The sequence below is a fragment of the Cynara cardunculus genome (assembly GCF_001531365.2).
Source record: "Cynara cardunculus var. scolymus isolate 2C chromosome LG 4, CcrdV1, whole genome shotgun sequence".
In the NCBI taxonomy this organism is placed as follows: Eukaryota; Viridiplantae; Streptophyta; class Magnoliopsida; order Asterales; family Asteraceae; genus Cynara; species Cynara cardunculus.
Window position 1 is genome coordinate 2,875,464 of NC_037531.1, and position 20,148 is coordinate 2,895,611.

Consider the following 20,148-nt stretch of genomic DNA (forward strand, 5'->3'; position numbering starts at 1 on the left):
ATATAATAATTTAGTCTAAAATAAAAAGAGTTTTTTCAAAAATATGTAAACAATTTGAAGGAAAAATCAAAATGTTTAAACACCATGGGGAAGAGTCATAAATTATTTTTGATGTCTAATTTTTTCCAATAATTTGAATTTTAAATCCATATATAATTTCAACAAACATTAAATAGGGTTATTTCACATTTTGTGTTTGAAGAAAATTAATAAAAACAAAAGTGAGCCATTTTTGTCATAAACAATGAATAATAAAATATTCGACCAAATACAAATAATTAGAATTAGCCAAGTTTCTGGAATCCGATCTCAATGACATTTTTTGACTTTGACTAGTCAACATGAATTCCATTCCTGCTGAAATCCCTCCCTCCCTCGCTACCACTTTCCTTCCCCCAAATCATATCATATAAATACATTCCGCTGCTTTCCCATGGAATCAATGGTGTCACACAAAGATTTGCAACAAATGAAGCCATCACATCAAGTTATTAACAACAAGAAGACCAACAGAACATCACTGATCGTCAACAAATGCACTTGTTTCCGATCATCGGACCATGGATACCCCACCCTTGATGAACTTGACGGACATGGTAACGTCGATATGAAGTCTGCTTCTGCCCACACTAATCACCCTCCCACTCACCTCCTCGTTATGGTTAATGGTTTGATTGGAAGGTATGTTAAAACCATCATAAATTAATTCCTCATGGATCCGTCTCTCTTTATCAAACAAATGCTCACATCCATTACATCTACGTCTTTTACAAATATTTGTCTCGCCTGGCTGATTATTTTTTATATGATTATCTCTGAATTTGGCTTGGAACATGAATTTTGGTTTTATTCCTTCTGAGGATTAGTAGATTGATCAAACTTCCAGCACGGTTAGGAATACAAGTAATATGGGTACTACTACTATGTTCGTTAGTTATAAATGATAATGGCAATTGAAACAGCTCTAGAGTCTTCAGTTTCTGTTGGATGTTGAGTAACCTGAAGAAATGCTGCTGACATAGATCATAAATCTCCTGTAAAATTGAATTCAGGACAGTAAGAAGAAGAAAGGAAAAGGAAACAAGGGTCCCATGTGGAGCTTGTTAAGAATGACGATGGATACACAAATTTGTGAATGAAAAACCATACAACAAAATGACTAGTAACCGAGATATGTAGGGCATGTTATCTTCTATGCTCTGAGATAGTTTCATGGACTTTCTCTCAATGACAATATTTTTCGCACTTCCAAGTGGTACAAAGTTGGAAACCATAAACCACATTTGCAAAAAAATTAGTTATCTTCCACGCATGTTTCAAAGCTGTAGCGCACCCTCTATGAATGTAGGCTGAACCACTTTTTGTAGCAAATAATCGAAGCACTTATTTTGATCAGACTTGTGTAGTTGAAAGTGTTTTCAGGTGCACTAAATATTGTTGATTGAGGTCCAACCTTAGCGTATTTTTGATCTCTGGTTCCAATGTGAAGGGCTAACACAAGCAATTGTGCTGGATATATCCACAATGGGCCAAGTTTTTTGGCTTTACACCCATGATATTCCAGAAAGATGGATTTATGATTAACTAGTTTGTTTGCTACCATGATTTGGCCTCTACTTTTCATTATAACAATGTGCATCCTATATGCGTAATGATGTGACTAAATTCTTTTTCTTCTTGCAGTGCTCATAATTGGAGATATGCCGCAAAACAGTTCTTGAAGACCTATCCTGAGGATCTTATTGTTCACTGTAAGCATTTCTCTTAGTGCTCCTTATTTATAGTTTTCTGTTATCATACATGGTTTAGCGGAGGACTAATGAAAAGATGTGCATGAAGAATATCTTCCAATTCTGGAGGATGAAGACACCTTTATCATCTTCTGATTGAAAGAAGATAGTTGACTATCATGATATAATAAGCATGCTTATATATGGCCTCAGTATATGTGTGCAAGTTGCAACAAACCACAGTTGAAATAAAATTGTCAAATTGATGAGTTGAGGTGTTAAAAGAATTAGTATTTCTAAAATAAAATTTGAGATAAATTTGGTGTTCCTAAATTACCCTTTCTTATTTGAAGACCAGATAAACAGTTATATATTTGTTAATTTAGTTTGTAGTCATATATATTGCTGTCGAAACAATTTTCTTGAAGTAACATCTAGATTGCAAAGTTAGACGCATTTTCATGATATAGACAGCATTACACTTCGCTTTTGGCATCCTTGATTCTCTTCTATGCCACATTGTAACACCATATGGTTTGGATCAATGTGCTATGTACAGGCAGTGAACGAAACTCTTCATTATTGACATTTAATGGTGTTGATGTGATGGGAAACAGATTAGCGAACGAGGTTGGTTCTCTTCTCTTTTTTTCCTGCTACCTTTAATAATATTGTTAATCCATTAAAACCTATTTTTTAAGAAGTGAAAGCTATGCCTGGATATCCTCCGTTTGGGTTTGCATAAAAAAATGGAATCTTAAATGATTTATGTTCTTGCAGGTGACATCTGTTATAAAGCGTCATCCTGGTCTTCAAAAGATATCTTTTATCGGTCACTCGCTTGGTGGCTTGGTAGCAAGATACGCTATTGCTAAGCTTTACACACAAGATTCAACAAAATTAGCATGTCAAGAAAATGGAGACCCTACAAATGATGCATCTAATGAGCAATGCTCAGAGCATATCTCTAGCAGACGAATTGCTGGATTAGTGCCTATAAACTTTATTACTGTTGCCACTCCACATCTTGGTACAGGAGGACATCGACAGGTGAGTTATAAATTTTGATTTCAATATGCGGGCTTGACAAGATATCAGTTTTATAACAGTTACCTCTTGTTATCGCTACCAAGAATCAACGTTATATCTTATCACAATCTCTTCACATTTTCATGACGCTTCTGTCTTAACAGCTCTTTGATGTCACAACTTTCAACTGTTTTTGTATTCCGACAGGTCCCAATGTTTGGCGGATCTAACACTGTTGAGAAAGTAGCTCACCATATATCATGGGTTCTTGGAAGAACAGGGAGACACTTATTTTTGACTGATAAGGCTCAGGGGCAGCCCCCTCTATTGCTTCAGATGGTCGAAGATCGTGAAGACTTAAAGTTTTTGTGAGCCTTCATAGATCACTTTTGTATGAATTTAACTTGCTATCAATCACATTAAACGCTATATTTAACCTTGCCTTTTGTACCTTTGTTTCCTTGCTATATGCAGTTCGGCGTTGCAGTCATTCAAGCGCCATGTTCTCTATGCAAATGCCCATTTTGACCGTATCCTATTTCTACTGCAACTCTTGCAGCCTCTTTATTACTTTACATCAACACATTTTGAGCCTTAGCAGCTCATGAAGCTTTTAAAAATACATATTTTGGTACAATATGACACCAATACAATTGGCATGCTAATCACCTAAATGCATGTTACAAAGATTCATAAAATTCAAATACACCCTCTTAGTTCTTCCCCAAGACAATTCATGAACAACTTCAGGACTTATGATTGTAACATGCCCATCAATCCATTCACATGTGAATTCGTTTTTCTCAACTCAAACCACTATATACAGACATTGTAGGATGGAGCACATCATCTATCCGCCGTAGAAATGAGCTGCCTCAGGTATTAATATGATACTAGTGCATTGATGTTACAGATTTTATAGTATTTTCACACTTTCTTACCATGTATCTGGTATCAGCGTAAACGTCTTGTAAGAAGTGGCAAATACCCCCATATTTTAAAGGGAGAGACAACAACTACCATAAAAGAAGAAGGGTCTATGAAATCACAAGTGAATAGTTTCAAGACAGCCAGAGCCTCCATGGAAGGTAATCCAATCTCTTGATTCATTTCTTGTTCCATTTGGCATTCATTAATAGTTTTGACTTTATTTTGGAACTGCAGAAGCAATGATCGAATCGTTGACTAAAATAAGTTGGGAAAGAATTGATGTTAGCTTTAAAGGAAGTAAACAAAGATACTTTGCCCACAACACAATCCAGGCAAGTATGATATAATAGCATTAGCAGTAGCACATATTAAACAAACAGATGTAAAATCATCACATGTGAATTGTGTGTTGTGTTTGTTATTTAGGTAAACACTCCTTGGATGAATTCTGATGGCGCTGACATTATACAACATCTTGTTGACAATTTTCATCTGTAGCTAGCAATAGCATGGACACATGGTAACACGTAACTTGGTATTTGTTTCCTATTAAATAGACGAAGGAAATCATTTTTATCGAATAATTAGTGAGGCATAGTTGTTGTTGTATATATAATTAAGCAATCAAGCAAGCAAGTAGCTGCTGCTGGCTGCCATATTTGTAATCTTCACTGTTGTTGTATCAATCAGTTATTTTAGTCCAAATATTCAATTTCTATTTTTCAGCCATCAAATTTCTATGGATGTCATTTGCCAGTTTTATCTTTTATTGGAATGTTGATATCAAGGTATTGGTTTCACTTTATGACTTGTTTAGGATCAAATGAATATCTATACTATATTCTAAAACATTTGACAAAAACCATTTTTTATGTATTAAGTACTGTTTATTGATGCATATTACTTAAAATTCAAGATTACAAATAAATTGTACGTTAAGTATAATTTATTAAAGCTCCATGTTTGAATTCGTATAATTAATTACAAATAAATATAATCGAATAGATGATAAACATCTCATTTTAAATATAAAAAATTTAAAATATAATTAGAATGATCATTGAGTTCCTAACAAAATACTTAATTATTATCCTTATAAAAAATTATATTATTAAACTAAACCAAAAATGAATTAAAGAAATTACACCAAAAAAAAAGTTTTTAAATTGTTAGTTTGGTACTAGTAGCAATATATATTTTTTAAAATTTTATGATATTTTCATATTTATATTTTATTCAAAAATAAAAAAAAAACATTATCTTTTTTTTTCAAAACCACATAAAACCGTATTATGATATCGACTGAGACAAAACATTAAAATCGAAATGTATCTCGTTATTTTGTGCGAGTACCCTTCTAGTCTTGAAAATGTAAAAGAGATTTGTAGGGATCATCTAGACTCATCCTTGTAGGATACTCGTACCCCCAGGGAGTTGAATATTGAAGAAGTTTTACAATTTTGTTTTGTAAATTGAATGTGAAAGTGAATTGTATTTTATTAATAATTAATAATTGTTGTGCAAGGAAATTTAAGAAGATACGGTGGTATTACGTTCTCAAAGAGTACTTACTGCTGTATCTTTTCCTTGAACAACAATAAGTTTGATGTACACCAATTGTGATTTTGATGTAAAAGTTAACAAGAAAGAAATTAAGGTGTTACACAAAACCAGGATGCAAATAGTACAAAAACAGATGCCTTGTTTTCCAACATCCATCATTTTTTTAGACAAGTAAATGACATGGTCATCTTCCATCCATCCATCCATTCAGTTGAACATATTTGGAAGCGGTCTTACCGCCATGAACGCATCAACCATCTGCATCAAAACATAATAATCAAAACCCTTGCTGTATCTTACAACTGATGCTGTTTACAAAATACCTCATCAGTCACGGCCGCCCTAGCTGCACGGTGTCTTTCCACTATTTCTGTTAAAACTTCAATTAGTCTCTTCTTCACTTCACCTGTAAGCATGCGTCCCGAACCATACTCCTAAAAACAGTAACATTATCACAACTGTTAACATCATCACACACACTTTTCACGTCTTCACAACTATTTAAACATATCAATTCATGATACTTTTCTTTCTTACCTTCCGAATATGTTCAAGTTCATCATCATCCTCCAAGAAGAAACTAAGGTATTTGAAAGGTATGTCCACCTACACAACATCCCCACAAACTAAGATAAACACGGTACCACATATGCTTCTTCTTCTTTTTTGGGAAAAGGTCAGTAGCATCAAATAACGTTGGTAATAGTACGCAAATGCATATTTGTTCACCTCAAGATTCGCTCCATATTTTCTATGATTCTCAACAGAATCTTGCCCTCCTGAAAATGCATATTTGTTCACCTGTACAATACATGTATATGTAATCAGCTTACTTTTACCAGTAAGAGAAGTAGCTTATTATATGATAAACGCAAAGAAAAGATTTAGATATAGACATTTTATGTATGTATGCCAATATTACGATTATCAAAGAAGCACTTGATAAGGTAAAAGCCCATTTGCAAATTGACATTCCACTATGCAAACTTTTCTATGCAATGGAAGTTAAAGGACACAGAATTTCAAAAACCTTGTACTTGATATCTTTCTGAGAGTCGGTTACATATATTGCAGAATTGGCATCGCTTGCAGACATTTTGCCCGTCTCTCCCTGCAACAATTAGCAAACAAACAAACAAACACATCATAAACAGTCGCATAAAGATCGGAACATCTATAAATGCAGAGTTACAATATGAACGAAATGCAATAAGAAGTTTCTGACCGAAAAAGCTCCATGATCATGACCCAAGTACCTGAAGGGCTGGAAAAAATAACGATTCGATTAATGCAGGCTTGCTATAACCCAACCGAGGAGCAACATCTCGTGTCATCCTGAAATAAGGATCCTGAAGCAATAATCAAATTTAAATTAGAGAGATACTAGCAGCATACATGTCAGCAGTACAGAAAAATGCTTAAAAGAACATCACTGTCTTGCGCATTTATAAATAATATATACTTCCAAAAACAATATAGAGTTTTGAACATCTTTGTTTCGTGTGTTCCCCGGAGGAATTCGATCTCTTCAATCTCGGGATACCACCTAAATAACTATAACTRCGGCCAGAGAGTCAAATAGGTAACTGAGATACAAAATAAAGAACGAAACAAGTATAGATACAGATATGACCAACAAATAACCTGATCAATTGCACATGGAATCAAGCAGCGGAGTTTATCTTTTCCAGAAAACAGGTGTGGAAATGAACTGGGGAATGATGGAACAGCCTGCAGAAAGAACATGTTAGACCTACAGAGACCAACTTGTTAAAAAATTTGTTGAATACCTTTTATCAAAAGAAAAAAAAATGATGGTTATAGCTGAACGTTATTATGATTGACATAAGCAAACACTATAAATCTAATCCCAAAGCATATAAGAGTATCAGATGATAAGCTTCTTCTAGAGAAAGCCCCAATGATCAAAAATTTCTATAGAACCATAAAGATAATGAGAAGCACAGCAATGAATCAAAAGGTATTAGACTTCAGAGAATAGAAAATACTAACCTGGACGGGCGGAAAACTGATCTTTCCAATATGATCTTCACCAGTAAAACCAAATATACCAACAACCTGCCTAAGTCCAACAAAGAACCATCTTTAAAACCAAAGCCTTGAATGAATAGCATTTTAGAAAGTCATGTGAGAAAATGACTAATGATTATAGCAACTGCATCGCTAATAATACTCGCCTTATTGTATGTGACACACTTTGCAACCTTTACCATGTTCTCATAAAAGGCACTGCACAGAAGTTTCTCACATCAGAGGCGTAAGAGAAATACAACAAGCCAACAGAACATCCAAAGGCATTCAAAGCAAGAAAACCTTGTAACTTTGTTTTCCATTTAAGTCAAAATACACATATCGCACTAGCAATGAGCTCAAACACACAACCACTAGTTCAAGAGACCCAGATAGTACCAAAGGCCATCGATTACAGAAAACCTTGTATTAGTGCCTATAAGTATCCAACTAAACTGATTTTTGATAATTCCCCATCTAACACGATAATTGAAGTTCTAAAGTTATGCAAACCTATTACTTACATATGTGATATAAAAAATTTCATTACGAAGAAACAAAGAAACATGCCTTCAACAGGCAGAAACATCCATCTGGAATGCTAGTTAGAAAGTAACAGGGTACTACAACAGCCTGATAATGGAACTAATTCAATATTTTTCAGTCTCAAGGTTCACATTAGTTCCATTACATAAGAGGGTATACCATAACCGTATATTTTGACATCAAATCCTTTCACATGCTGACCTATATTATCATATATGCTAATGCTATCATAGAAACTTGTAATAGAAATATAAAGTTAAAAGAAATTTTGAGTTCTTCGCAAGTTCCATGGCCTTATATCAAGTTTAGGAGGTCTGGAACACTTGGCTTTACAGTAAAACTTACTCTTAAACATCATGTCCCACACACCACTTACCCACCAACATAATCAAAATCTGAGAAGATGAAGGTCCTTGAGATGTCAAATCCGCAAGCAATTATATCTTTCGCATTCTCGCGGGCAAGTCTCTTGCTCTCCTCTACCGTAAGGTTCTTCCACATGCATTTTTCATCATCCGTCAGTTGTATGACTAGAGGAACCTTAAAAGCCTCCTGCAAATATCTGCAAGCCAGTGTTAGAGCATGTTTGAAAGCTTTACCATGCCAATTACTTACAATTTTGACCATGTTCGCCCTGTCAACCTTCCACAATTCAAGCATGTGTTTGATCATGCTCTCCCATTTTCTAACCATAATAAATAATAGTTTCACCATTCCAAGTGAGAGGGAGGGAAGGAGAGATGAGATTTAAAAATTGATCTTGAATAAAGGATATCCATTTCTATCTCAAGACCATAAAAAGTATGGGACTTCCCACTTTACAAACATTTTCCACCATCACATTATATTCTTGAGATTTGGATTATCAGCTAGGACACTAAGAATGCTAAAAATTGTATAAACACTATGAATCTGGAAGTATCTCTTTCTTTTCTAAACCGGATTATGTTTTTGCCCTAAAAGCAAAGGAATGATTTGTAAAATAAAAAAGGTTAATGATCTTTGTACTTGAATTGCATGATTGAGATAAAGGGTAAAAAATTGAAAAAGCTTACTTGGTGAACATGAAAGGAACAAGATGCCCCAAATGCAAAGCTTCAGATGAAGGGCCTCTGCCTGTGTACAGATAGAACTTCTCCCCACGTTCATAAGCATCCAAAATCTCATTAAAGTCTCTGTTGCGTAATAGATACAAATACATAAATATCAAGTTTAGCAGCCTACCCCCCTTGGCTTACATTAAAGATGCATATCTATCTTTCAGAACCATATACTAGGACAGGAAATCTCATCACATTTCAGCGATTGTCAATTGCAAAAATAGGAGGTGACTATTCACTAAAGATGACTTCCATATTCCATATTTTAATTTTTTTCAAATTACAACGTAATTACACTAAAATCTCAGAATTACATTTTGACGTGGTCATGCAATCAAGGAAAATCACATAGCACCAATTATCAATCTAAAAGTAACCATTTTGAATGTAGATCAGTGTGTTCCCAAACTCCTTCAATTGAGTATGCACTTAATTTTCATAATTCACACTAATTTCCTTATTCCATAACTGATACAAACTAATTTGAATTTCCAAAACTCAAAACTTAATAGTGGGTACAACTAAACAAGTTAAGACTACATCAGATATCAATTTAAGAAGTCATTTTACCATATAAGATACATTTGCATTTTGGTATTTGGAACCCACTTGTAAAGCTACTTTCAATCATCACTTAAGCCTATTAAACTTCCAGTATAACGATTTATGTAGTGGTTAGTGGTATTTTTGAAAATTTAAGTAAACAGATGCCCTGTCAATTAGTAATCCAGCCTCAACTAAAGATACATATTCACTTTACTATTCAAATGTCATATCCACTCTTACCCTTGACAGTCAATACGAATTCTTTTAAGATATAAAGATGTTTATCAGTATTCTCATACTCCCTCTGTTAAAAATTCAATTTGAGCTGTCTTCAGATCACTACTCTCCTAACTGATGAATAACTTTTTGACATACTTAACATTGAATGACGAAAAAGAAACTGTTGGACAATATATCAGGTAAACTTTCTTTTTCACTTCCATATATAAATTCGCTAGTTTCCTTGATTGATATGATCAACATGAATTCATATATACCACTACATTTGAGTTGGGTATCTCCTAACTCCAATAAATTGCAACTCCATCGAGATTACCAATAAGATACCTGTGAGCAAAGAAAACGTTGCGGCGCAGGAAGATATGAGGAGAACGAGAAGTTAGGCGAAAAACTCGATCAACGAAGGTTTTGTCCAGCCTTTGACAACCAAATTGATCGATTAGTTTGTCATAGTCAATCTTGCCAGAGCCTTTAGCAGATACTTCCCATGGATTCACAACTTGCTCTTGCTCTTCTTGCTCTGCCTTTGTCTCATTTTCCTTCTCCATCCTTTTACGGCTTCTAGCAGGCTAACAATAAAAAACCCTTTGACATCACACGAGCAGAATGTCATCTAATGTCATCACAGATGCAGAATGAAATCAAGCGATGAGGGTAGGTTTTTGTATTTTAACAGAAACTCCCCATCCACATCAAACAGCCACATTGAGCAGAGTGAAGCGATGCACCAAATAAAATCTTAAATAAATCCAAACAAGAAATCAAAAGGTAAGATTTTGAGCGTGAAGGGGGAGATCCACTACACTAATTTCATGAAGCAAGAACAACATTGAATTGGAGATTCACTTTAGAATAAAACAGAGTAACTTACGTAGGTATAAAACTAGTTTCTTAAAATCATGAACAACATAGAGTGAGTAGGTGAATTCAACACAGCAACAATTAGCAAATACGTAGGTGAACTTTGGATTTCTTTTATCTTGATTCGCAAAAAGGTTTTTAACCTTCAATTGTTTACAAAGAGCAATTTAGCACAACTGTAATAGCAAGTCACCAACTGACTAGCAACTAGCAAGGATGGAATAAACAATTACCAGAGGCGTAATGAGTGGCACTGGGTCGTCGGACGAATTGACAATAGAGAAGCGCAGAGAGAGGGGTTGGTCGTCGATGAGGGATTAAGGGTCAACCGGCCGGCAGCGAACAAGGGCAATGAACTGGGGTTTCTTCAATGGGCCAGGCCCAACCTACATTTGTCTTCTTTTCTTAACCTTATAATATTGAATTAGAACCCTGTGAAGTTTTTTTTTTGAAGTATATAATATTTTATATATAGTAAATAGAACAAAAAAAAATTATACATCCTTTTTATCTTCGATGAGGTTTACACATTTGATTTTTTAGAAAGCTAAAGACTCACATACGCTAGGCCAAAGGCCCTTTGGTAAGAACCATGAGAAGTTGTGAGAAAGAGATGTCAAACTCTTGATTACCTTTGGTTTTAAATTCATTGTGAATTGTGTATGATACGAGGATTGTTCTGGTGTATTTCATTCTAATATGCATCTAATAATGAAGATATTTTTTACATTTCTCATCTTAACTCTCCTCGAAACCTAACCCTGGATTGATTTAACTTGATTTTGATATAAATAGATGTTTATATAACCTCTTCAATAAAAGTCTTATCTCAGTATATTCTATATTTTGCTTTTTTTTTCAGTTCAATCATATAAATACATATGACTATTTCATTTAATAGAAATTTATTTAACTTATATTTTTATTTTTTTTAATGACGAGGGGACATGAAATTTGAGAATATTGATTATGGTAGGTTAAGGGATCGAGTTTCAGAAGAGGGTAAAGTTGGTCTGAGTATTTTTTATGGTGGTTATATTGGCTTATTGGGCTTAATAGCTTGTATAATTTAAATTTATTGTGTAGATCATATGTAAGTGTTTGATTATGGCTTATTTCGGTAAGTGATAGAGGAGTGTTTGATTATAACATAATAATTAAGACAAAGCTTAATTCAATTAGTGATATCATTCTATGACAGGACTAGTTTTAACCGATTCCTATACATCTCTAATTTAATACTTGTGAAATTGAAACAAAATCATATTTTATCAACAAATATATTTCACAAATTTAATTTTTTAACTTCACTTTGTCTTGACTACATTAAAATTATTTTTGAAGTGTTCACTAAAAACCACAAAAAGTTGCAAATTCTTGATTTTTCAAAAACAAACTAAACCAAACGAATTCAGTACGTAAGTAGGAATATGCACGTCCAATGTCACATGTTTGTGTGGCACCATATATCTGACACTTGTTGTGTTTGATACGCAAGTGTAATTGTACTAGCTCAGATGAAATCTCATTGAATTCTTTTAATTTTAAACTCTTTGGATTCATTTGGCACGTAGTTGTTTGTTCTATCAGTATTCTATTCCATATTTGATGGTTTTGATTTTTGACAAATTTACCTTTTTGATATATTTGACTTGGATATCTTGATTTTGTTATGGCTCGATTAGACATGTTGGTAGCAATTTGTTCGGTCTAACTTCTTCTAGTTTAAGTTCCTTCGTACGAGGATATTTTGATACATGGTTGCTAGAGTTTGGATGTTATACAGGCAATCTAACTTTTTTGTATATTTAGAAATTTGAACCTTGTGCTAGAAGTACATTCGTATTTCAAATTCATATATTTGTTATGCCTGTTATCTGGTTCAAATTCGATTATATATGTGTTTTGATATATCATGCACAATAAATGTTTGCTTGACCTGTATTTCTTTCTTCACGACAATAGGTGCTAAACGCAAAATTAAAGAGTAATGGGCCGTTTACCAAACACCGGTAAAATTTAATACTATTATTTACTTACCGGGTAAGATTTTAGTCTACCAAGACAACATCGTATGCAACAATTTACCCGGTAAGCGCTTACCGTGGTAAGAGTCGTCGCCCTCACTTACCGGGTAAGACTCTTGGTCCTTGTCTCGCATTTGTCGGGTAAGATTTTTGGTCTTTATCATAGTCATGCGGCAAGGTAATGTTACTTGGTAAGTGTTTACCCCTAAGAGATTGAGATTCTCCTCCCTCCCTATATGAGGTTAGTTTATCATATATATGTTAGTTTTTTCTCTGGTTTTTGATTCGAAAAATCAACCTTCCTTTTCATCTTGCGTTACAATTCACAACAAAAAAAAAAAAAAAGAGAGAAGAAAAATATTTGTATTGATTAAATTAAATTGTTATTTATTTATTGATTAAATGACAAAAATCAATCTTGATTTTTCATCCCAAACTAGTTTCAATAAGATCACCAAGTGTTAGATGGAACTCATGAATTGGGCGTATCTTCTATCTCAAGTCTCAACCAATGGCCATAATTAGCAACCCAAGAACCAATTTTGGATTTCATGTGAATTCTAGATCCTATTAATATGCAGTTTTAAGATTGAAGCCTTCTAATAATCAACCATACAAACAGCCCAGAAAATCCTCCAAATCAATTATGATGCATCATAACACACACAGTTCCAGAACTAAATCCATTCATGCCATGCAGAAACACAAACAAAGTGGTTCAAATCACGAGTAACATCTTTCAGTATCGACATGCGAACAACGTATCATCACCTAATTCAAATCAAATATCTACAACACATATGCAAACTGCTCAACATAAATCAGACCAGTACTAACCAACCACGCATGGATGGATGGATGGATGGTGGCATGCCTCTTCATTCATCTAAAAATGCAGCCCATTTCCTTCAACACAGAGAAAGAAAACCGATTCAACCAATCTCTCTCTTTCTCAACTTTCTGTGCATGCTTTGCTTTGCTTTGCTTGGCCACCACCAGCAGGCAACTGCCTTCCTTTCAATGGACTCACAGATTGCTGCGTACAGCATCTTTTAGGTTGTCGACCGGGTGCTTTTATTCAAATCAACATGTTCTTCCTTCATGGTAAATTGGCAGACCGTTTCTTGTACTTGCTTTTAGCCAGGTTCAAAAGAAAGTCCGTAAATATATGCTCGTATTCTGGCATTTTACCATACCCTGCAAACCCATGCCCACAAATCAAAAAACCATCTCATGAACACACACAAACTAAAGGTTTCAGGATTTCAATTTACCAGGAAAATAATTTATGTCAATCACATAAAACCGATCTCTGGTTCCATGCTCACGAATCATATCCAAGTTGAACAGATGAAGGCCCTACACCAAACAATAGTGTATCAATGGCTGAGGAGAAAAGACTAGAACCATTTGTCCATTCATTTTTTAAAAAGAGCAACAATTTTCCTTTTAAAAAGAGAGTTTTGGAATACCAGCCGTCGACGAAGTTCTCTCGCAAGGCGCTCAAGTAAGGCTCGTGGAGGAAGCTCTGCAAGAAACAACAAATCATCAGGTTTCTTGTACAGATGACCTCACCCTTTGTAACATTTCCAAAAGTCACTTTATCCCACCACACCCGAAACTTGGGTGGTGAAAAAACTTACCAGCAATACATGGGTCTAAATCTGCATCATCTGCCGATTGGGCAGCAGATGAAACCCTTGGAAAGCGAAACACGCCAACGCTTCTTGACAGCTCACGCTTGCTGACATCAGGTAAAGAGAAACGCCGCACAACCTTAATTGCATCCCCAACAATGTACACTTTGAACAGAACACCTCCTACAACCACACGATCCATCAATAACCAACATTTTAAGATAATAACATACTACTGGCAATAACTTAAGAAATCCCAGCTTGCAGTTAATTACCATGATTAACAAACTCTTGAAGAACAAGGGGAGGGTCTAGCTTCTGAAGAGAATACTCATCATAAGCAAGCGATAGCTCATGTGACTTGGCAACCAAAGGCTTTGCAACTGACACCGATGCACCAATTAGTTAGTTTGAGAAAATAATTCATAGAACAGACTGACACTTGTGCCAAATAGTTCTATGAACCTTAAGAGTGTCACTTCCAGATTATAATACAAGTCTTTAGTAACAAAAATGGTAGCATACCAAGAGGTAGGGATAGTCCTGCCTTCTTAACAGCATCAGGAATAGATGATGGATCTTTTTCTATCACCAATTGTTTCGGGACACCAACTGTACCTGCATAGTGTGCTAACATGTGAGAAACCAATTCTTCCATCAATTAGATAAATCAAATTTAGCAGGGGAAACATCGGAAAACTCTGATAATCAAAACCATCTTTATGGAATCAACAAGCATACAAATCCATCCACGTCATAATTGTTTATTTTTTAATAATTAAGTTTCCTATTTGCCCATTTCACTTTGTCTAGGGCTGTTTGTCTGCCTCATGCTTATTAATACCAGTTTGATCCATTTTAGGTCAACTTTAGTTAGTTTAATTGGATGCACACAAATCCATTTAGTTTTAATTTGCATTACTCTAGCTCCATTTTTATGAATACATCTTCAGAGACAACTAGGAGTTCATACTTGGTTTTAGAAAATTTACCATATGCATCAGAAAAATCTAGATCAGCAACATCCTGAAGCATAGACTGTCTATTGTACAGATTTTGTATAGCACCTGGAGGATCAAGCACTGTAACTTCTGGATGTGTCAGGCGATAATCCTACAAAAACAAAAATATAACGAAAGGGTTAGAGATCATCTTAGTTCATCCAAAATATAAGAAAGTTCAAGAGAAGCCAGGCAGATCAGCATCTGAAAGTAATTCCAAATAGTAAAATCTCAATAAAACACAGAATTTCTTGTGGCAGCAGAACAACAAACTGGTAAAAAGGGTGACACATTTATCTAATCTAGGGTCTACTGCAAACTATCCCAAACCACCTACTCGAACAATCCCAAGTTCCAACAGCAATCAACTAAAACCAACCAGAAAAATTAGTTAAGGGGTATCTAAGTAAGAAAGTTCCTACGTTTTTCTTCTTAAAAACTGTAGTAAGTTGTATACAAATGACCAACCAGGATCACATTCCCTTTCAAATAGAATACTGATTCAGGGCAAAGCTGGATATATCTATCTGAGTTACAGTTTATTTCCTCTAAAGATCAAAACACAAGCTGTCATAACTTAGAGCCACCCTAGGCACATTCTTTGTCTAGAAAACAGCAGTTTTTAACCACTGCACCAACATCACCAGGCGAATATAATTCATGTTCCTTTTTTTTCTTTCTGGTTAAGGTAGCCGGTTGGTGATCATTACTTCATGAAGTAGTCAACCAATTTGTTAATCTCTACTTTTTTCAAGGAATGCAAAAACTTCACTTTTGAATAACATCTTCGAAAGTTAATGTCATCGTCTCTTTGCATGTATTTTTAGGTTACCTACATTTGAGTAACTATGAGCTCGGCCAGATGTCTAAAACAGTCACCCCAATGAATATGGAATCCTGTCAGCATTTTTAAAAAATCAACCAATTACATAGTGAATAAGTTCCAAAGCAAATAAAGATTTATAGTTAAAAGGAACAAGCTAAAAAACAAAACCTTTAACAAGTACACCACATTTCACAGAAAATAAAATCAGGTCCGTTCTACAGTATTATTGCTGATAGGAGGGTCTTAATTCCTATGAAAAATGAAACTCTACCAAGAGACCAGCAAACTTATGAGAATGAATAGAGGCAGCTAGATAGCCTCTTACCCAAAGGTTGAGGCAGTGAACTTAATTAATTAATATATGGTAATATAAAAGACCAAGCGTTATGCATGTTAAGTCACATTACATGGCGTATGTCCAAGCAACAACATACCAGGTTGATCACCAACCATAGTTGATGAATGTCTGACCGACACCATACATACTGTGATACGTCAGTCACAATGTAACTAAGTTATAACTCTACGATGTGTATATCAATGACCAAAATATTAACAATATTTTAGAGAAGCATCATCAGCAATATTGCAATATAGAAGATCGTCATATCAAGACTAACCTCAAGAATTTGCTGCCATTCCTTCCCAGACATCTGGTTGATAAAGATTTAAATTAAATATATCAGTATCATCAAATTCCAACAATCTCTGGCATGTAAATACCAGAACTGAGAAATAATAGAAAAGAACATAGTATGAAAAGTTCACCATGGTGGTTGACATATGTATTCAGACGAATATGGAAGAATAGGCCGCACTGACCTTATGCAGCACAATGTCAAAAGGACCTTGATCTGAAAGAGGCCTGGTTTGATCAATAGCAACAAAAAATATCCCCTTATTCCTGCATTTCATACAACCAAAGCTGTAGTTAATGGCCAACTCACAGCACAAATCCAAGAGAAACCTAACGTCTAAAGGTACACTAGGAAATAAGCAATAACTGATGTCAACATTAGAATTTATGAAACTTGAAACCAGTTCTTCAAAGATTGCTCATGTTTCTAATGTTACAATTCCACCACCGGCAGTGAGACAATCACAATCCATTAGAAGGAGATTTGGGACTAGCTAAAAAATATGTATATCATACAAACACTACAACAAAAAAACAAACATAGGTGGGCAAGACAAAAAATTATTAGCAAATAATCTTGTGACACTAATCCATACATAACACTAATAAAATCTAAAACTCTGCATTATGTGGTGAACTTGTAATCAATTCAGAGAGTTGTTATACTACTTTTTATAAATCATTAACCCATTCAAATTGAATAATCCCTTCAACTATTCTGACGTAATTTATATAACAGATATAATGTAAAACACAAAAATGTAGGCATCCTTGTGATGCAACAACAGAAGTATTCTTGTTCCAACACCAAGAATGTTCCTTAGCTCATTAGTTATTTGTTACAACTTCACCAAATCCCAACGTTGAGTGTTTCCATTCACTAGACAACTAAGAAGTTCTAAATCAGCAATATTTACATAAAAACCCACAAAACATAATAACTAAGCTCCACAACCATGTCTGGTCAATATGAATTGTGATCCACCATACATGAATAAGATATATTATTGGAGTATACATTTTGCTTGATGATTCGAATCAAATAATGGCAATGGCCCTTATGAATTTTTCATATACATCTTGATCTATTCCTTGAAAGCAGAAATATCTTATCAATTCGAGGAAGAGGGCCTGTTAGGAAGGGGATAACTATTAAAAAATGTTCAAAATTTTTCATTGTGAAATTGTGGTGCTAACTCAAAATAATTACTTGATAAAGATTCAAAGAGCCAAGCCAAAACAATCATTTATTGCATAAATTGATACTCAAATACTTATCGTCTACAGGTTAAAAGAATATATGAATATTCAAAACACAAGAATCTTTCTAGAGAAAACAGAAGAATCCCACTACCCGACAGGCAAGAGAAGTCCTCCTTCCGAAAGAGTATTTCTTCATACCACTAGGAAAAAAGGGGAAATGGTTCGTTGATTTTCCAAAATTATTCGTGCTCAAAATTCTGTGAAAGCAACAAAACGCAAGCGACAAATAATTAATTCTATTTCTTGATTTCTTAATTTTGAACCTTTCTAAAAGCAATCATCAATCTAAAAGCGATCATAATTACGAGACGAAGGTGAAACAATACTTATACGCGTGGATTAACATACCCTGATGAAGGAAATTTAAACAAATACACGAAATTAGGGTTTTCTTCTTCTTTTAATTTGGTGAATAGCGGTGAGATTGGAGGGATTTTGATTAAGAATTACCTAGCCAAACCTTCAAGCTTCGGCTGCAAGAAGCTCTTGATCTTCTTAGACGTAAGAGCATAACCTACAACAACAACCTTCATCGAATTCTCCTGAAACCCTAATTCACCGATTGAACCACAGCTACTACTCGATTCCATTTCCCTCTCCTCGTCGCTCTCATACCCAATCACCTCCTCCTGCATCAACCTCATTATTCGAAACCCTAACTCCAGAATTCCCGTCAAATTTCAATTTCTTGTTCTTACCCACCCTTGAACAAATCGATGAAACAAAAAAGAAAAAAAAACCCAGTTGAAACTTTGTTCAAAATTCAATCAAAATCGGAACAGAATGAAATTGGATGATTTAAAAAGGAATGAAGAAGAAATGTAGGAAGAAAAATCGGGAGTCGTGAGGCAAATTGGTAAAAAATAAAGGCGATAAAACTTGCGGATGGAAAGGGGGAAGATAGCAATGAAACAAAAACACGCAGATGATATGTGAAATAGGTGTGTGTGGTTGGGTTGTATATATAGACAAACAACACAACCTTACACCTCGGACAAGGTTCCATATCCACTAGCATCACATGTATGTATTTCTCAACATAAATAAAATACCCTCTTTATCTTTTCTAGATTTTTTTTTTAATTTTAACGGTTATGATTGATTCTTGATCACCTGTAATTCTCATCCTCTTATTTTCTTTTTAATGTCCAAAAAAACAACTTCACATGATTTGTTATTTGTTGCTCATCTATCATCAAAAAATTAATACAATATAATCGACTTAAAATCCAAATTCATGACTCATCAACTCAAACTCAAACTCGACTATGTAGCATTAAACATTTGATAACTTAACGAGTGCTCTTAATATAGGCTTGAGCCTATTTAAGTTTTATTTAAAAAGCTCGACAATATCCATATAGACTACCAGTAGAACATCATATCATACCCACAAGAGAACATCTAGAGTATCTTACAATTTTCGTTCTTGTGTTTTGACCATTTTTTTTTTGTTTTTGTCCCAATAATTAATTTATTACAAAAAAACCCATGTAATCATGTTGCTAATTATGTCATCGATAAAATGAATCATGTGCATTGCACATGATAACATTTTGGTCATTTCACTTCTTTTCTTTTCAGGGCCCCTAATCCCTTTGGAGAAAAACAAAACAAAAAATGAAACGTTAATCCCTCTATCTCCCTTTCTCCTCACTTTTTCCTCTGGCGATGAAGCATAGGCCAATGACATTGTACAACCGGTGACAAAAAGAATAGGTCGAGAACATTGTAGATATGTGATGAAGAACTAGTTAACGACGATACACGACTAGTGATGAATAAAGGTTTGATAACAGTGAATGACCAGTGACAAAAACATGCCAACGACGATGTACAACGCGTGACGCAAGACCATGGTCAGTCCTTGGTGGTTTTGTTTCCAATACGGAGGACCTAAATAATGGCCTCAATTTAGAAAACAAACAAAACATGAAAATAATCTCTCCCCATTTTTTATTAAAATAGAATGATACAACTATGCAGAACGTAAACTAAAACCCTGAGTAACAAAAGTCAAAACATCAAACATCACCTAAAACAATGTTTTCGACATTTTTTAAAATAAACTTATAAATTATCCTATCACAATTGAAAATTGCTAAAATCTTACTTTCAATGCTCAAATTGCTAACTTGTTAAGAAGAATAATGTCCAAAAGAATATCTAAAGCTTAGAAAC

At 34.5% G+C, this 20,148-nt stretch overlaps 3 protein-coding genes across 18 annotated transcripts; 1 reads left to right on the forward strand and 2 right to left on the reverse strand.

Moving 5' to 3' along the window:
- Positions 1-348: 348 nt before the first annotated feature.
- LOC112511501 lies at positions 349-4,394 on the forward strand. The gene is made up of 10 exons (XM_025117143.1): positions 349-681; positions 1,684-1,751; positions 2,290-2,360; positions 2,511-2,780; positions 2,967-3,127; positions 3,234-3,289; positions 3,586-3,638; positions 3,718-3,847; positions 3,924-4,021; positions 4,116-4,394. The coding sequence occupies exons 1-10, from the start codon at positions 434-436 to the stop codon at positions 4,185-4,187; spliced, it is 1,227 nt and encodes a 408-aa protein (XP_024972911.1). The 5' UTR covers positions 349-433; the 3' UTR covers positions 4,188-4,394.
- An 867-nt stretch (positions 4,395-5,261) lies between these two features.
- LOC112511306 (tryptophan--tRNA ligase, cytoplasmic) lies at positions 5,262-10,894 on the reverse strand. Of its 3 annotated transcripts, none has more exons than XM_025116884.1 (13): positions 10,810-10,894; positions 10,043-10,300; positions 8,885-9,004; positions 8,206-8,391; positions 7,451-7,502; positions 7,266-7,331; positions 6,897-6,983; positions 6,509-6,601; positions 6,283-6,363; positions 5,982-6,053; positions 5,790-5,858; positions 5,576-5,686; positions 5,262-5,510 (listed from the first exon to the last, which is right to left on the reverse strand). In XM_025116884.1, the coding sequence occupies exons 2-13, from the start codon at positions 10,261-10,263 to the stop codon at positions 5,460-5,462; spliced, it is 1,209 nt and encodes a 402-aa protein (XP_024972652.1). In that variant the 5' UTR covers positions 10,264-10,300; positions 10,810-10,894; the 3' UTR covers positions 5,262-5,459. The 3 variants fall into 3 exon arrangements, with proteins under 3 accessions (XP_024972652.1, XP_024972653.1, XP_024972654.1); XM_025116885.1 differs by having other exon boundaries at positions 10,043-10,284; positions 10,810-10,882; XM_025116886.1 differs by having other exon boundaries at positions 10,043-10,276; positions 10,810-10,867.
- Positions 10,895-13,270: 2,376 nt separating this feature from the next.
- LOC112511098 (inositol-tetrakisphosphate 1-kinase 3-like) lies at positions 13,271-18,908 on the reverse strand. Of its 14 annotated transcripts, none has more exons than XM_025116527.1 (11): positions 18,059-18,905; positions 16,890-16,971; positions 16,688-16,720; positions 16,078-16,138; positions 15,233-15,353; positions 14,766-14,858; positions 14,516-14,623; positions 14,247-14,423; positions 14,076-14,131; positions 13,878-13,962; positions 13,271-13,800 (listed from the first exon to the last, which is right to left on the reverse strand). In XM_025116527.1, the coding sequence occupies exons 5-11, from the start codon at positions 15,273-15,275 to the stop codon at positions 13,703-13,705; spliced, it is 660 nt and encodes a 219-aa protein (XP_024972295.1). In that variant the 5' UTR covers positions 15,276-15,353; positions 16,078-16,138; positions 16,688-16,720; positions 16,890-16,971; positions 18,059-18,905; the 3' UTR covers positions 13,271-13,702. The 14 variants fall into 14 exon arrangements, with proteins under 14 accessions (XP_024972295.1, XP_024972298.1, XP_024972296.1 ...); XM_025116530.1 differs by having other exon boundaries at positions 16,074-16,138; XM_025116528.1 differs by having other exon boundaries at positions 16,836-16,971.
- Between the last annotated feature and the right edge of the window lie 1,240 nt (positions 18,909-20,148).

Coding starts and splice junctions, on each gene's coding strand:
- LOC112511501 (XM_025117143.1), top strand. CDS start 434: ATGGAATCAATGGTGTCACACAAAGATTTGCAACAAATGAAGCCATCA. Junction 2,781..2,966: donor GTACAGGAGGACATCGACAG/GTGAGTTATAAA, acceptor GTATTCCGACAG/GTCCCAATGTTTGGCGGATC. Junction 4,022..4,115: donor TTGCCCACAACACAATCCAG/GCAAGTATGATA, acceptor TTTGTTATTTAG/GTAAACACTCCTTGGATGAA.
- LOC112511306 (XM_025116884.1), bottom strand. CDS start 10,263: ATGGAGAAGGAAAATGAGACAAAGGCAGAGCAAGAAGAGCAAGAGCAA. Junction 9,005..10,042: donor AACGTTTTCTTTGCTCACAG/GTATCTTATTGG, acceptor ATTACGCAACAG/AGACTTTAATGAGATTTTGG. Junction 6,602..6,896: donor TTCCATGTGCAATTGATCAG/GTTATTTGTTGG, acceptor TTATTGCTTCAG/GATCCTTATTTCAGGATGAC.
- LOC112511098 (XM_025116520.1), bottom strand. CDS start 18,611: ATGAGGTTGATGCAGGAGGAGGTGATTGGGTATGAGAGCGACGAGGAG. Junction 16,721..16,889: donor TTGACATTGTGCTGCATAAG/GTCAGTGCGGCC, acceptor TTTATCAACCAG/ATGTCTGGGAAGGAATGGCA. Junction 13,963..14,075: donor GAGAACTTCGTCGACGGCTG/GTATTCCAAAAC, acceptor TGTTTGGTGTAG/GGCCTTCATCTGTTCAACTT.